The 16,422-nt window shown below is 42.3% G+C and overlaps 1 protein-coding gene across 2 annotated transcripts in view; it reads left to right on the forward strand.

Moving 5' to 3' along the window:
* Positions 1-3,207: 3,207 nt before the first annotated feature.
* LOC142575630 (presequence protease, mitochondrial) overlaps positions 3,208-16,422 on the forward strand; it is a 157,467-nt gene continuing 144,252 nt past the window's right edge. For both annotated transcript variants that reach the window (XM_075685150.1, XM_075685158.1), the window contains exons 1-4: positions 3,208-3,370; positions 4,053-4,146; positions 4,208-4,314; positions 13,049-13,200. In XM_075685150.1, the coding sequence (XP_075541265.1) occupies positions 3,327-3,370; positions 4,053-4,146; positions 4,208-4,314; positions 13,049-13,200 (397 nt within the window). In that variant the 5' untranslated portion in view covers positions 3,208-3,326. The remainder of the gene's footprint in view (positions 3,371-4,052; positions 4,147-4,207; positions 4,315-13,048; positions 13,201-16,422) is intronic.

Below are 16,422 nucleotides of genomic sequence, written 5' to 3' on the forward strand. Positions count from 1 at the left end.
AGCCCGGTACTTGCCAGTAACGAACGGCATGCGCATTATCAGCCTGACAAGAATTCCCGACAGGAAGGTAGCGGGCGCGGTGTTTTCAAGAAAGGAAACGCAAGCAAGGCAGATGACGATTATCGTTGTGTGGCAGATATACACCCCAAAGCGTGTGCCGTTGTTCAATTGTGTATAAACAACGAGTTAAAATGTATAAAATTATGCGATTACAATTTTATTTTTCTGGTTACCGGCTTATTTAGGGAACAGGGAAAGTTTGAAGTACGAACTATTTGCAGCCTTGCGGAGGAACAGTGGCTGACAGTTATGAGAGCGTAGGCGGGACTTCATTGCAGGCTTAAGTTGTATTCGACTTAGCATTAATTTAAAAAGCACTTCCTTGAACATATTAGTGCACCACATTTTTCTGTTTTGTGCATTCAAATGAATTTTTTAAATAATGCTATAGCTATCACACACACACACACACACACACACACACACACACACACACACACACACACACACACACACACACACACACATATATATATATATATATATATATATATATATATATATATATATATATTTGTATGGACGTAAGGTCGGCCTACACACCTTGAGACGCGACTGCCAAAGCTAGCGCTCATATGAACAAATTGATGGCCGAATGTTTCCGGCACGTAGCACTGATTTGCTATGACTTGTTTAGGGCTATCCATACCGTAACATAGGCGCTTCGCGACCGGGCCACCTCAGCAGTTCAGAGTTCACTGACGGATCCAGAGAAGCTAGGAGTGCAGTGATTACTAACATCCAGTGTATCACAACTGGAGGAATTATTACAGATGAAACATTTCAATACTGGCATCTTTATTTGTGAAGTTAGCGACGTGGCAAAATATTTTGAAATTCCTTAATTCATTTTCACAGGGAGCCCTGATCATGATTCACAGAATAATAAAAATGGGTTGGATCGCATACGGCAGACATTGCCAGCTCCTGACTGGAAACGCACCATTATCATTGAAAAGGAAGGTGTACAATCAGTGCATTTTACCAGTGCTGCCATACACTCTAAAAACGGTTGCACCCTTTGGGGTATATATTTGCCACGGAACGATAATCGTTATCTGTGTTGCTTGCGTTTCCTTTCTTGAAAACGCTGCGCTCGTTACTTTCCTGTCGGGAATGCTATGTCATGCTGATAACGCGCATGCCGTTCGTTACTGGAAAGTAGCGGGCTCGCCGCGTTAAAGAAAGGAAATGCGGACAAGACAGATGACGATTATTGTTCCGTGGCAAATATACACCCCAAAGGGTGCAACTGTTTTTAGAGTGCATGCACTCTAAAGGTGGCATTGAGTGGACATAAACCAGACTAATGATGATGATGATGATGGCCATTTGTTGGGCGTGTTGGTAAACTGAAAGCATATTTAGCGCCAGCAAACAAGGACAGAAGGGAGACGACACCACAATGCGCACAATGTGGTGTCATCTCCCTTCCGCCCTTGTTTGCTGGCGCTAAATATGCTTTCAGATGGTGGTGAATTCATTTTCAGGTTCGGTTGTTGACGTAGGAAGACGGATGCTTGCTTCCACCGAAAACGGTGATGCCCCAACCAATTGGCATAAACATGTATATAACGTAGCGGTTTTGCTCTAATTAAACTCTAAAAAAGTTTGCACCCTTTGGGGTGTAATCTGCCACAACCATAATCGTCATCTGCCTTGATGCGTTTCCTTTCTTTAACGCTGCGAGCCCGGTACTTTCCAGTAACGAACGGTATGCGCGTTATCAGCATGACATAGCATTCCCGACAGGAAAGTAGCGGGCGCGGCGTTTTCAAGAAAGGAAACGCATCAAGGCAGATGACGATTATCGTTGTGTGGCAGATACACACCCCAAAGGGTCAGTCAGTCAGTCTGAGCCTCGATCACTTCGTCGATGTTGTTGTGCATGCCTAGCTGGTCAACCTTTGATGTACTTGCTCTTTGTGGAATGCCCAAGACCTGTTTGATGCTCTTGCGAATGAGTGTGTTTAGTTTCGTCTTTTCTATTTTCGTCCAGTTGTGGGCAGAGGCGACGTAATTAATGTGGCTCATAAGGAATGCGTGGTATACGCGCAAAAGGTTATCCTCGCAGAGACCCTTTCTGCGCCCCGAGACTCTGTGGATGAGTCTGATCATGTTTTCGGTTTTGGCGGTTAAATGTTTGATAGTGTGTCCGTGGCATCCGGTGGCTTCGATTAGAAGCCCAAGAATGCGTATGTGGTCGACTCGCGGAATCTGTTGTCCGTCTCTTGTGTGTAGTGCTATCGGAAGTTCGTCTAGAGGTGTTAGGTAGCGGACTCCTTGGCAAGACTTGCGAAATAGTAAGAGTTCCGATTTCTTGGAGGATAGTTTCATGCCTGTGTCTAGTAGGTAGTCTTCCGTGGCACTTTTTTTAGAGTGTACCGTATTCGTACAACTTAACGCGAAATTTTCAGTATTACCAACTGTCGGAACCAGTGAGTGAGTCAGTGAGTGAATGAGTGAGTGAGTGAGTGAGTGAGTGGGTGAGTGAATACACTCTAAAAAAGGTTTGCACCCTTTGGAGTGTATCTCTGCCACACAACAATAATCGTCATCTGCCTTGATGCGTTTCCTTTCTTGAAAACGCCGCGCCCGCTACTTTTCTGTGGGGAATGCAAAGTCATGCTGATAACGCACATGCCGTTCGTTTCTGGAAAGTACCGGGCTCGCAGCGTTAAAAAAAGTAAACGCATCAAGGCAGATGACGATTATCGTTGTGTGGCAGATATACACCCCAAAGGGTGCAAACTTTTTTTAGAGTGTAAACTTTTATTGGGTACAGCAAAACACGATAAAAAGCGCACCCAGCTAATCCCACGAAACCACGATTCGAACACAAATGCAACACTTTCTCCGCTAATTTTGATAGTTGCGTGACAACGTCACGTTGCAATCTCGGAGGCCATGCAAGATTGTTGTACACAAAAACTTGCCACACTTCGGAGAATACTGAGTGCTTCAAGCAACTTTACTACTCGCCTTATTTTTCTTTCCCTGAGTATCAATACGGCGCTGTTGCTGTCATGCAATCCCACGTGAAATCCGTAAATCTTTCTTCCACAAAACCTCCGAGAGTCGCAATTTGGATCAATCTGGATTAGTGGGCAGTTGCGCCCCTATCCAATCATACAGCCAGGCCAAGCCTTCGCTTATTCGCACATGGTTTCTTCGTAGATGGGTGAGCACGCGACTCATTGAAGCAATTCGTCTCAGCAGTAACTCCTCTGCTAATAGTGGAACTAGTATTTACGCAAGATTCAGAAATGTTCAAACGCCTGTGTCCAAGTTTTAAGAGGCTACAGGCGCGGTAAGGGGCCTCGAATTCTGTTTTCATATAGTAGTTAAATGGGGCAGGCAAAATTCTCACTGGTGTTTTAGAAGTCGCGTGGGACCGTTTTCGTTTCTGGGTGTATGTCATACAGACTTACCTGCGCCTGCAGCGCTCGTGCTGAGTCACTCTTGCCGGATTATACCGTTCTCGTGTCTTTCAGCAGTCTGTCTTAAATATAACATCACTGATTTTCCCGGGGGCTAGCAGTAGGGGCCGTCGTAAAGACCGGGCTTGTTCTGAAGTGGTATGTTCACTCGTACCAGGCTTTTCATATGTGCTCTTCGTGACTTTTCTAAAGCATTTTTTAATGGTCCGCTTCGAGTCACATAAACGTCCTTCTGCAAAAATATGTGTAAAATTGGTAGGCGGGAGCCGCGGAGCTAGCAAAACGGAAGCAAAGCTGGTAAGTCCTACGCACTTTTAGACACAGCGTCATTATAACCTCAACTGCTCTCCTGAGGCCTCTGTTTGCCGCTTACATGTGCCCTCATGAAGCATGTACTTCCCAAAATCTATTTTCCATTTACGGGACGCAAAAAGTAACCAGCAGCAAAAAAGCAGCCCGTGACTTCTACACACCAGTCAGAACCTTGCCAATGGGGGCATGCTTTCCCAGGATAAACTCGCGTGCTCACAGCGCTTGTTTTAACTGTTTCAGGACAAATGTGCACCGATGGAATCACACAGCAGCGGTCAAACAAGCCCTGCAATACAAAGAGGGGGCCACGATTGGCGGGTACACGGTGCGCCAGGTGCGTGCGGAAGAGTTCGTTGCATTGCGGGTCATTGCAAATTGCTTTTTCGCTTATTCAGGTTGAAGAAGTCAAAGAACTGCACCTCGCTGCTGTTCGGCTTTTGCATGAAAAAACAGGCGCGGACTTTCTTCACATCGCTCGTGAAGATCGCAACAACCACTTTAGGTAAGTCTGAGCTAAAAGACAGGAAATCTGTGCTGAAATACTCATAGATGGCTTATTTCCACAAATGACCGCACCCGTGTGCAGAGTGAAGAAGAGATCGGAACTTGCGTTAACATACGGATAAAAGTATCGTTCCTTGCTTTTTGTGATCCACTTGTAGCTTGCACTTCCCAACTGTGCCGGGTGCGCACATGTTTACGACAAGCTACTGTGTGTACACAGAAAACTACTGAAGCAGCTTGGTAAATATTAAGAGGTGCGCTGCTGATAAGTTGCCTTGATAAGCTGATACATGCTTTTTCTTAAATAACCGTAGAAAACTTGAGGCAGTATGTGTTCATTCGTTCATTGAATTCTTTGCCACTATATGGAAATTGTCAAGATGTCTGTAGAGGTGATAGTTTGGTGGCCTGTTTTGCCTGATAGTTCGCTTTTGGTGATGCAACCTAGTTGCTTCGTTTTTGCAGAAAAAAAAAGTTCCAATACATGCTGTACATGGACAGCAGAACATTGTGAAAAGCGAGACTCTACATTGCCCAATCATATGTAATGTCTTACTTTCATTTTCACTGTGTTGCATCTCACTCAACACAAAAGTCATCTCTCCACAAGTGTACTACTGTAAGAATTAGTTTTAACTACAAAATAAGTTTTGTTTACCAACTGGACTGAACGTCTTAACAGTTTTATTTAGAGCAGAGTGGGGTGTCTGTGGGTGCGTGCATATATATGTGCATTTTGTAAAAAATGGCCAGATGTTGGAGTGTAGGTGTGGCATGTCATGTGACCCTGCTGGCCTATTGCTGCTGTATTCGGCCCCTCCTCTGCTCTTTGGCTAGCATTGAGCTTGAAAGCATTTGGCTCATGGCAGTACAGCAGGTGTAATTCTCCCAATTATAAGCATGTACATTAACTGCTGGAACGAAGCAAATGATTTGCCCTGGTTATTACCAACAAGAGTTGTGATGAGGTTTTAGACATCGAGAAAGCATCACTGCCAGTAAACAGGATTAACAGCCAGCCCTGTCAGCTTATTGATATTCACCCGATCGCACTCAAGAAGCAGAGGGAGAACACAAAACTTAAGTGCCACGTAGGAAGTGAATATGGTGTTTGGATGAACATATGTAGACACAGCCCTTTCGATGTGCTCTGTGTGCTGTAAATTTTACATCTGGAACCTTTCGATGTGGCGTATACTGTGTGTTTACTAAAAATTGTGTGTTAGTGATCCAATTACATTTTGGCTGACCAAGCTTTGTAGCAGTGATGGACATCATAATTTGCACAATATGCCAATACATTTGTTAACAAAATTTTACAAATTCCAAGTCCAAGCACCATTCCAGATCAAGGAAAATTACAGCTTGTTCCCCATTATTCCTGGCCAAGGAGAGCAAGCTCATACAAAAAAGGAATTAAATGTTATTTTAGTTAACAAAAATACTATAGAAATTAAGGAGTAATTGGTTTGCAGAACTCCTCAGCTGGAGGGGGGAGGGGTAATCTCGCTCCAGGTTAATAGAAATGCTTCTACAGGCTTGATTAAGTTTATTGAGCTCAAATCTGAATTTTAATCTGTTGAACTCAGTGTAGCAAAAATTATATTTTAGGCTCTATGGGGTTTACTTTTAAGTTAATGAATTCATGGGGCATATTGTAATTTCAGAATTGAAGTCAGCCAGTACTTGAAGCATAACTTTTGGCAAGAAACTTTGTGCATGGTACCGGTTTTGAGAAACACGAACTCGTAATGTGCTATAAAATACATTGCTCTTCCAATCAGCAGTTTTTATATACAATTTTTTATCAGTGCTCACATATTTGGAACAGTAATGTATTTTGCTGAAGATTTGGGTACTTATTTCTCAAATCTGGTGCAAGATGCAGAGATGTAATAAAATGAAAGATTGAGCTAGTTGGTTCTATATGATTAAAAATGTAACGGCATGACTTTGGATAAACTGAAGAGCAAACAAGGACAAGTGCTGTTAAATACCTCCTCGTCTGGCCTATGTAGCAGCTGCCACAATGCTTGTCCTTGTCTCCTCTTCTGTTTGTGTCTTTGTCTAAAGTTGCGCTGTTAAATATTTATTTATTTATTTATACATACTGCAGACCACGTAACGTGGTCCAAGCAGGACGGGCATTTTTAACAAATCACATTGAGTATATGGGTGCACATACATTATGTTTTACATCCAGATACAAATAAATAGCAAAAATGAACACAATGGCTAAATGTATACAATGCTACATGATGGCAAGACGATCGCGCTCTGGTATAGAATTCCATTGAGACACTGTGTGCGGGAGAAAGGAAAATTTATAAGCATCTGTTTTTGCGAAATATGGCGTTAAAGATTTTGGTTGTTGATGTCGTGTATGTCTTGTGGATAGGGGGGATAAATACAAGGAAGGATCAATAGCGAATTGCTGGTTAAGGAGAGAATTCAGGAAGCCCAAGCGAAATTGCCTTCTTCTGTACTGAAAGGGGGGTATGTTATTCACCGTCATTAGTTCCGACGGAGAGTCCACACGACGAAATTTAGAAAAGATAAATCGAACAGCCTTTCTTGGAATTCTTTCGAGTTTATCAATGTTATGTTTTGTGTAGGGGTCCCATACTATGCTTGCATATTCTAGCTTTGGTCTGATGTATGATTGATAGCATAGAAGTTTTACATTTGGTGGTGAATTACGAAGCTTGTGTCTTAGGAAACACAACTTTCTGAAAGCCGAGGAACAAATGTTATCGACGTGTGAATTCCAGGAGAGGTTAGCAGTGAACGTTACACCTAAATATATAGTTATCGACATGATTAACTGTAGATGAACCTAGGGAGTAGGCATACTGAAAAGGGGATTTTCTTTTAGTTACAGAAATGGAAACTTTTTTGTGCATTTACGACCATGCCCCACTGGTTGCACCATTGGTATACGTAATCGAGATTTTTGTTTAGTTCTTTTTGATCATGTATGCTGCAAACTTCACGGAATAATATACAGTCATCTGCGAACAATCGAATTTGAACCGTTGAATCAAATATATCTACGATATCATTTATATAGCACAAAAATAGCAACGGCCCTAGCACACTGCCTTGGGGCACACCCGACGTGACTGGTAGAAGGCGCGAATTTTGATCCTCGACTGTGACAAACTGCACCCGATTTCTCAAATATTCAGCCACCCAAGCGACCAACACCTTCGGAAGACCAATGTTGTTTAGTTTATAGATTAGTTTGTCATGAGGAACTTTATCAAAGGCCTTACAGAAATCTAAAAAAATTGTGTCTATCTGAATATTATTATCAAGACCTTTGGCAAACTCATGCGTAACAGTGACGAGTTGCGTCACTGTCGAATACTTCTTTCTAAAGCCGTGCTGAAAACTTGTTAATATGGAGTGTTTGTCAAGGAATTCTGTAATTTGAGTGGCTATAATATGTTCTATAAGTTTACAACATGAGGAAGTTAAAGATATCGGTCTGTAGTTAGATAGTAATAATCTGTCACCTTTCTTGAAGATAGGGATTACTCGGGCCGTCTTCCAGTCACGCGGCAAGGTTGCTGTTGACAAGGAACTATTAAAAATAATAAAAAGGAACTTGGCAACGCATTCGGCATATCATCGAAGAAACACATTTGGAATATCGTCAGGACCGCAACATTTTTTCGTGTTTAAGTTTAAAAGCATAGAAACCAAACCAGGATATGAAATAAAATTGACTTCGTAAGGTTGAAATGACATTGCGGTAGGCGTACATGGTCCGGATACTGAAAACACGTTATGAAAATAGGCATTAAAATGATTTGCTATATCTTCATAATTTGTGACTATGCTACCGTCAACTGATATCTTCGAAACTGCTTTCTTGGTTTCACTAAGATAATTCCAGAACTTGGAAGGATCATTCCTTATAAAATTGGGCATTACAGTTTTAAAGTAGTAATCCTTTGCGTGATGCATCGCTTGTGCAAGGATTCTTTGGTGACCGCTGATAACGCTGCACTGCGCATGCTGCTTTCTTAGCCGTTTAACTTTTCTTTTCAATTTAATGATTTCCCGAGTCATCCAGGGTGTACGCCTATGTGTTTGTTTGCATTTGCTGGGTATGAAGTTGCTCATACAATAATGACACGTCGCAACAAATTTGTCCCAAAGAGCGCCCGTGTTTGGGGAGCCGTCATCAAAGTCAGCAAGTACGGTTTCCATGTATTCAAGCACACGAGCATCGTCAGCTCAGGAATAGTCCTTAAAATACCGAATGGGTGATTTTTGGTAGCTACTGCATTTAAGAAGAGGAATTGACACGCTTACAAGTTCATGATCGGACAGCCCTTGCTCCACTAGAATGGTATGTTCTGAAAAAGCCCTATTTACAAATACCAAATCTAGAACCGAGCTTGCATGTCCTTGTACGCGTGTGGGTTGTTTATTTGAGTTAGGTCGTGAGCGAGCATGATATCAAAAATAATGTTAGCGCTTTTACTGGCCTGGGAACAGGACAGTCCCTCCCAGTCCACACTTGGCAAATTAAGGTCACCGACCACGAAAATTTTCTTATTATGATACTGTGACATATGTTCTTTGAGTACAGTTAAATACTCCGGGCATGCGTCCGGCGACCTGTAACATGCATATAAATTGAAGCTATGTCCCCAACAGGACAACTGTACGCACAAGCATTCAGGAATGCCAACATCAGTTGTAATCGTAGCTTCTACTTCGGGTTTAACAAGGATAGCTACTCCCCCACCTCTAGTAGTTCTATCTTTTCGATATACATTGTAACATGAAGGAAAGATTTCATCGTCACTAATTTCCTTTCTCAGCCACGTCTCTGTTATCACTGCGATGTGAGGATCATGCTGCATAAGTATGGTTTCTAACTTATCTATTTTATTAGTGACACTGCGCGCGTTTATGTTAAGTAGCCTCAGTTCTTTCCGTTTGGTTACATCTCCGGTTTTTTTGGAGGACCTAGGGATTTTTACTTTGGATGTGCTTTCCAGACGAGGGATCTGGTCGCATTGCTCAGTTATGTCTGTGGCAATGGCGCTTAGCTTCGAGTATTTGGCCGTCGGGTTTCGCTTGCCGCCGTGCGTCGCTTTTTGCTTCCGTTTTTTTGAATAGGTACTTTATCATTTTTGTTTTCGTCCCAAACGTATGCCTTTTTATTGATATATAGCTTATTGTATACCAGCGAGGCTTTCTCGCCGTTTTCTCGATTCATTTTGCAGCTTTGCCATAGCTTTCTTCTGATTTCCCGCACTCTTACCGAAAAAGCCTCGCCAATAGAGTAATTCGTGCCTTTCAGTTTGCTTCCCTGCTTTAGAATTGTAATTTTGTCTCTTGAATCTAGGAGCTTGAGAATAATAGGCCTGACCTTGCCAGGCGATGGCCGTCCCAACCTATGAATACGTTCTATAGCCACTGGTTCTAGCTCAAGAATACCTTTTATTATCCCATTGTTCACAGCACCCTCTAGCGATTCGGTTTTCTCTTCTTCAGCTTCAGGTAGTCCGTAAACAATGATATTAGACCTTCTGCTTCGGTTCTCCAGGTCATCAATTCTTGCTTCAAGGTAAGCAATTTGCTCCTGGCACGACGTAACCTTAATTTCTAGGCTGGCCAAGGAATCTAATTTTTTGTCAATATCAGTAAGGCTTTTTTCTTTAATTTCCCTAATGTCGATTGCAATCTCACTAAGTTGTTTTGCTATTTGTGCGAGGTCAGGGCCGGGGTTAGTTTCGATGTCGCCACAAAGCAGTAGTAACCATCGAAGACATGAAGCAGTATCGAACAATGCGCAACATATTCCGGAGCCGAACAACCGTGGGCACGGCAACACCACCAAAAATGGATCGTCAGAACGAAAGCATTTTCCGTATCGTTTGCTTACCTGTACAAAATACAGGAAGGGATTAGATGCGACCCACATCGTGGTGATGCCGCCGTGCCCAGTGCCAGGCAAGTCCGCTGGAAAGCCTTTTATAGCGGAATCTGTTCATGTCGTCATCCACTCTCTGGTCACGTGGTAGCGCTGTAACGTCTCCGTTGGGTGAGAGGGTAGCCTTGCCCATGATGATGCTTGTAGATTATCCAGTGCTTCGTGGTGATGGAAATTCCGCTCATGCGCCGCTACGACGTTTGCCGGTTCCACGCGCGTGTTTTTGGCAGTAATCAGCAGGCCAAAGATCTGTACAAAATACAGGAAGGGATTAGATGCGACCCACATCGTGGTGATGCCGCCGTGCCCACATTGCCCACAATCACACATTGATCCTAGCAAAATGTTATGCTTTGAGTACTGGCTGATTACACTTCTGTAATTACAACATGTCCCATAAAGCTTTAAAGTTCATTTCTGAAATCTCGCTAATAATTGTATTGGTTGTAATTGCGAAATTCTGATTCCCGTAACTTTTATCAAGCTGCTATGAAATGGGAAGGCGGCATTTTATACAGTCCTTCTAGTGTGTCTGATATCGCTGCTTGTTCAGCAACAAAGTTGAGAGTTTTTTCTGTCTCACTATGATTGATTGATGAAAAGAACCAGAGGAGACAATGGGCATGATTAAGTAGCTGCCAGAAGAAGCCTATACACTGAAGCCAAGAAAAATGTAAGGGAATGGATCTTTTCCATGTGGGAAAAGCAGCACTAGCGGCTGCTACCAAAATCCCTATTGAGGTTCAGGCTGGCATGGCTTGACAGATCCGATCGTGTGTGTTTTGTTGGTCACGGTGATTGTGCGACTAGGTTCATGTGTTGTCAAGCTTCCCATGTGTGCGTATGCACTCTTGTGACTTGCTTCTTGGAAATGTGCACAAGCATGCACTGGTTGAGCTCAGTTTTGAAGATGGTCGGGGCATGAATTTGTGCATCCAACTCCGCGAACCCACCATGGAATTCCATTTTTCTGCCTTGGTCCACCAACAGGTGCGATCGTTCGATCTTTAGAGGAAAAGTATCTTGGGTCATATTAAATTTACTGCCCACCAGCACTCTCCCAGATGTGAGACATTGATCTTACATCCATGCGCCTTCATGAATCCCAGACGTATTACAGGGAACTTGTGCTTAAAGATGCATACACCATGAACATGCTGGATGTGGCAATAAACCTGATGGAGGTGATCTTTCATAGATGCACACAAAAGTTCAACGTACTTGGTTGTTTTTTTACCATCCTTAACGGAGGTACAGTACCATCATGGATTGTCTTAAGTTTGAACAGTGCACAGCTATGGGGCAGCAGGTGAATGCTATGGCTCTCCTGCAGAAGATAATATAAATGTCATTCGAGCATCTTTATCACATCTACATGTATGTTAGATGGCACCTTTGTTATTTAGCAATATGTAGCTTTGGTGGTCGCCAAGTTGGACAGAATAAGCTCAAGTGTGCAGTGAGCTTTGCAGTTGTTCAGCCAGCACAGGATTTTAATGGTGCTACATAGTTCAGTTTTATTGTAACATCAGTCAGCTTGGGAATAGGCTAAATGCATACAGCATACATACATCCTTTGCATACAGCATAAAAAAACTGGTGGTGTGGGGAATCGAACCAGCAGATTGGCATCTTTAAATTGAGCACTTTGAAGTTTGAACTCCAACCGTTATAACTGTAATGAATAAGTGGCACTTGGGCTCGTGCGCTCAAACTGTGAGCGTGGGCAGAAGTAAACAGGCATTCTGGCAGATGGCCAATTGTCTGCTTCTCTCCTTTACATAACCTATAAAATAAGCTGAACATGTGAGTCCCTGGCTGAGCAGAATGATGTACAATAAGCAGGAAAGGGGTGCTGTACAAATAGTGGAAGGCCAGTTATAAGTGGATACCCTGCTAGCTTCGTTGCCTCGGTGCAGCGTCATTTGGCACGCCCCACTGTTCCTGCCTCTCGCCCACTGCACAAACGCACTGGGATTCCTTACGTTCTGGGTGGGAGTCCCGGCTTGTTGCGCATGTACAAAGTGCACGTAGCATATCTTTCTTCCAAAAAACTAAGGAATGCACTGGTAAATGTCAAAGATAAATAAAAAAGTCTTTCCTGTGTCATATACAGGCTGCCATGTGCAGAGTGTTAGCAGGTATATATTGGCGAAAGCGGGAATGTTAGCCAAAGATTGCAACACACCAATAATGTAAAAAAAGAAAAACTACCTTAAGTGCCATTGCTGAGCACGTATCTTTCGGTCATGAAATAGACTGGGGCCAGGCACTTGAATGCCTTGAATGCATCTTGAATCTATGTTCATTCAAACTACTGTGCAGACTCTGAACCGTAGTGACAGCAGCCTTCCACACGTGTATGCATGCACAATACTGGTGTTGCTTATTCAAGCCTACATTACCTTCTACTCATTTGCATCATTCTTGTAGTGGACAAGGTTCCTGTGTGGGAGCTGAAACATCTGTTTTTTTTCACTGAAGATTTTTTTTTTTGGTCAGTGTTCCCTTTTTTTCCTCTTCCCAAGATGCATGGTGTGGAAACCGGCCACACATGTGCAAAGGGGCATCTGGCAAAGGTCCATTGTGTTTTTAGTTGAATGGAAAATGATCTTAAATTGATTGTTGGCTCCTGCAATATGCTATAAATGTAAGTTTTTGTTTTGTTAATGGGCACACTGGTGGTGTATCTCGAAGCTTTCTTGCAAATAAATTTGACCTTAGTGTCAGGAAAACCTGCAGTGTGTAATAATAATAATAAAAAAACTTCTTCCAGTGTGGCGTTTGCAACATTACCAACAAACAGCACAGGTGTGCCTCACATCCTTGAGCACCTGACATTATGTGGCTCACAGAAGTACCCCTGCCGTGACCCCTTCATGAAGATGCACAACCGATCGTTGGCTACATTCATGAATGCGATGACAGGCAAGTTCTCACATTTACTGAACTTTGGGAAACTTTCTTTGCATTTGTTCTTTAAAGACAAATAAAAAATCCCTTCTTACAGCTTCTAATCGATTGAAAAAACGAAAAAAGAAAAGAACAGAAAGAGTTGCACACAGGATTGTCTCTGCTTCATATTTTTAATTGCATGACATTGTTGCCTTTTGACTGATTAATTAAACATTTTTATATTAACTGTTCTACCTCTACGCCACTGCTCAGGAATCAGGAACACCTTAGACTTCTGTCAAGCAAAGGACCAGGCAGGATTCCGTAAAGGCTACTCAACCATAGACCATATTCACACTATCAATCAGGTGATAGAGAAATGTGCGGAATATAACCAACCCTTATATATAGCTTTCGTTGATTACGAGAAAGCGTTTGATTCTGTCAAAACCTCTGCAGTCATGGAGGCATTGCGGAATCAGGGTGTAGACGAGCCGTATGTAAAAATACTGAAAGATATATATAGCGGCTCCACAGCCACCGTAGTCCTCCATAAAGAAAGCAGCAAAATCCCAATAAAGAAAGGCGTCAGGCAAGGAGATACGATCTCTCCAATGCTATTCACAGCCTGTTTACAGGAGGTATTCAGAGACCTGGATTGGGAAGAATTGGGGATAAAAGTTAATGGAAAATACCTTAGTAACTTGCGATTTGCTGATGATATTGCCTTGCTTAGTAACTCAGGTGACCAACTGCAATGCATGCTCACTGACCTGGAGAGGCAAAGCCGAAGGGTAGGTCTAAAAATTAATCTGCAGAAAACTAAAGTAATGTTTAACAGTCTCGGAAGAGAACAGCCGTTTACAATAGGTAGTGAAACACTGGAAGTGGTAAGGGAATACATCTACTTAGGACAGGTAGTGACTGCGGATCCGGACCATGAGACGGAAATAATCAGAAGGATAAGAATGGGCTGGGGTGCATATGGCAGGCATTCTCAGATCATCATCAGCAGGTTGCCATTATCCCTCAAGAGAAAAGTGTATAATAGCTGTGTCTTATCAGTACTCGCCTACGGGGCAGAAACCTGGAGGCTTACGAAAAGGGTTCTACTCAAATTGAGGACGACGCAACGAGCTGTGGAAAGAAGAATGATAGGTGTAACGTTAAGGGATAAGAAAAGAGCAGATTGGGTGAGGGAACAAACGCGAGTTAATGACATCTTAGTTGAAATCAAGAAAAAGAAATGGGCATGGGCAGGACATGTAATGAGAAGGGAAGATAACCGATGGTCATTAAGGGTTACGGACTGGATTCCAAGAGAAGGGAAGCGTAGCAGGGGGCGGCAGAAAGTTAGGTGGGCGGATGAGATTAAGAAGTTTGCAGGGACGGCATGGCCACAATTAGTACATGACCGGGGTTGTTGAAGTATGGGAGAGGCCTTTGCCCTGCAGTGGGCGTAACCAGGCTGATGATGATGATGATATTAACTGTTTCTTTCATGTATAGTGTGTTCATCTTACTCATGCCATTTCTTAACACCTTTGTTCCTGGCATGTGCCTGCCTGGCTGGCTTGTGCTATTTGCGTGGTGCAGTTGATCAGACTGTCAGTTCATGTATTTTTCATTTTGGCTCTGTTCCTGAAAAATGGGGGTCTTGGCAGACGTAAAATAAACACGTTTAGCCCCATTTGCTCTGGCAGTGTTCTTTATTGCATTGTCTCTTGTATCTCCACTGTGTACGTGTAATGATATGCAGTCCCTGTATTTGTGTTTTTCACTGTAAAGTTTTGCTGTCAGAATAGTCAACTAACCCGTGGACCCCCAATCCCGAGCTGTACTTATCATGGGAGGTTGTACCAATAGTGCCTATGAGTCACGCGCATCAACCCGATGTTGCTGCTCCCGCTGCCAAGGACGAGTTACGGTCTGCGTTGAGGGAAGGCTGCCCTCAAGAGCAGCTTTCCGTTCTTTTTAAATGTTTTGAGTTAATTCGAAACAATAACCAATCAAGCGATATGTATTCAGAATTACAATGACAGAGAAAAAATATGACTACATAAAAAATTTGGGAAATGTGCTTTGTATTTCTGGAATTTGAGGGTTAAAGGGTTAGTAAATTGAATATGTAAACCTTGAAACAGATGTAGTGACTTGTATCATACAATTTTCAGGGGCCGTCTGATGAGCTGGAAAAAAAATATAAAAACAGTCTTGAAAATGAAAGTTTTCAACTGTGTAACTCGGTAATAAATAATCATATAACAATTCTGTAAACTACAGCTATTAAGACATCTAAAGAAGGGATGCATTATACACCACTCTGAAATATACCACTGACTTGTGAGTAGGACTTTTGCGATAGCCTCATCAGCATTGTAACAATTTCACGTAAGGTGTAAATTGAATATTGAACTTGTCTGCTTTGGATGCTCTACAGATAGAATTTACAGAATTGTGATATCTGTTTTTAGTGCAGAGTTACGGATTTGTAAACATTGTTCTTCAATATTTCTGAAACTTACAAATTTTTGTGAATTTTCGTAAAAAGTTTGAGGACCTAAATTGAGATTTTGCTGCCTGGTATCACTACAAGTTAACTCTCTATCTAAAGTACAACAAATTTCATTCAGACCACTCCATTGGTTGTCCCATAAAAGCATTTTCTGCATTGTTCATGTATTTGAATAGGGAAATTAGAGTTGACCTCAAGCTAGAGCTTCATGTTATGGATGTAATGTTAAAAGTCACTAATATAGCATTTACTGCCCTCCTTCCATTTTTGTTTGTGCAGTCAAATTGTCCTGCTGATGCTTGTCTAAACCATAGAAAAAGCATAAACGGGAGCATTACTAAATCTGTTTCTGTAATAAAACATACTGTAGCTTTTCTATGTCCAGTATATACAAAACAAGCTACTATAACTCTGGCATTGACTTTTATCCAAACACATTACGTGGGCAGTTGCATGGTTGGAGGGCCATGAACAGAAGTGCTTGTGACGCCTGTCCTATGTACACAAGCAGTTGCTTCATGTTGTGTAGCACAAGTGCGCTTTGCTAGTCACCTAGAAAACACTCATCTTTTGTTTTATTTTTGCCATCTTGCGGGTGCTTTCAGTTTACTTGTTATGTTTTATTTTTGGCCTTTACACTTATTATGATAAGTGTAACATAAGTGTTATAATATTACATATATTTATGAGAACTTCAAAAATGAGAGTCTCTTATCTTGAGGTTGTGTACGCGCTGGGTG

Source organism: Dermacentor variabilis, chromosome 1 (assembly GCF_050947875.1).
Source record: "Dermacentor variabilis isolate Ectoservices chromosome 1, ASM5094787v1, whole genome shotgun sequence".
Taxonomy (NCBI): Eukaryota; Metazoa; Arthropoda; class Arachnida; order Ixodida; family Ixodidae; genus Dermacentor; species Dermacentor variabilis.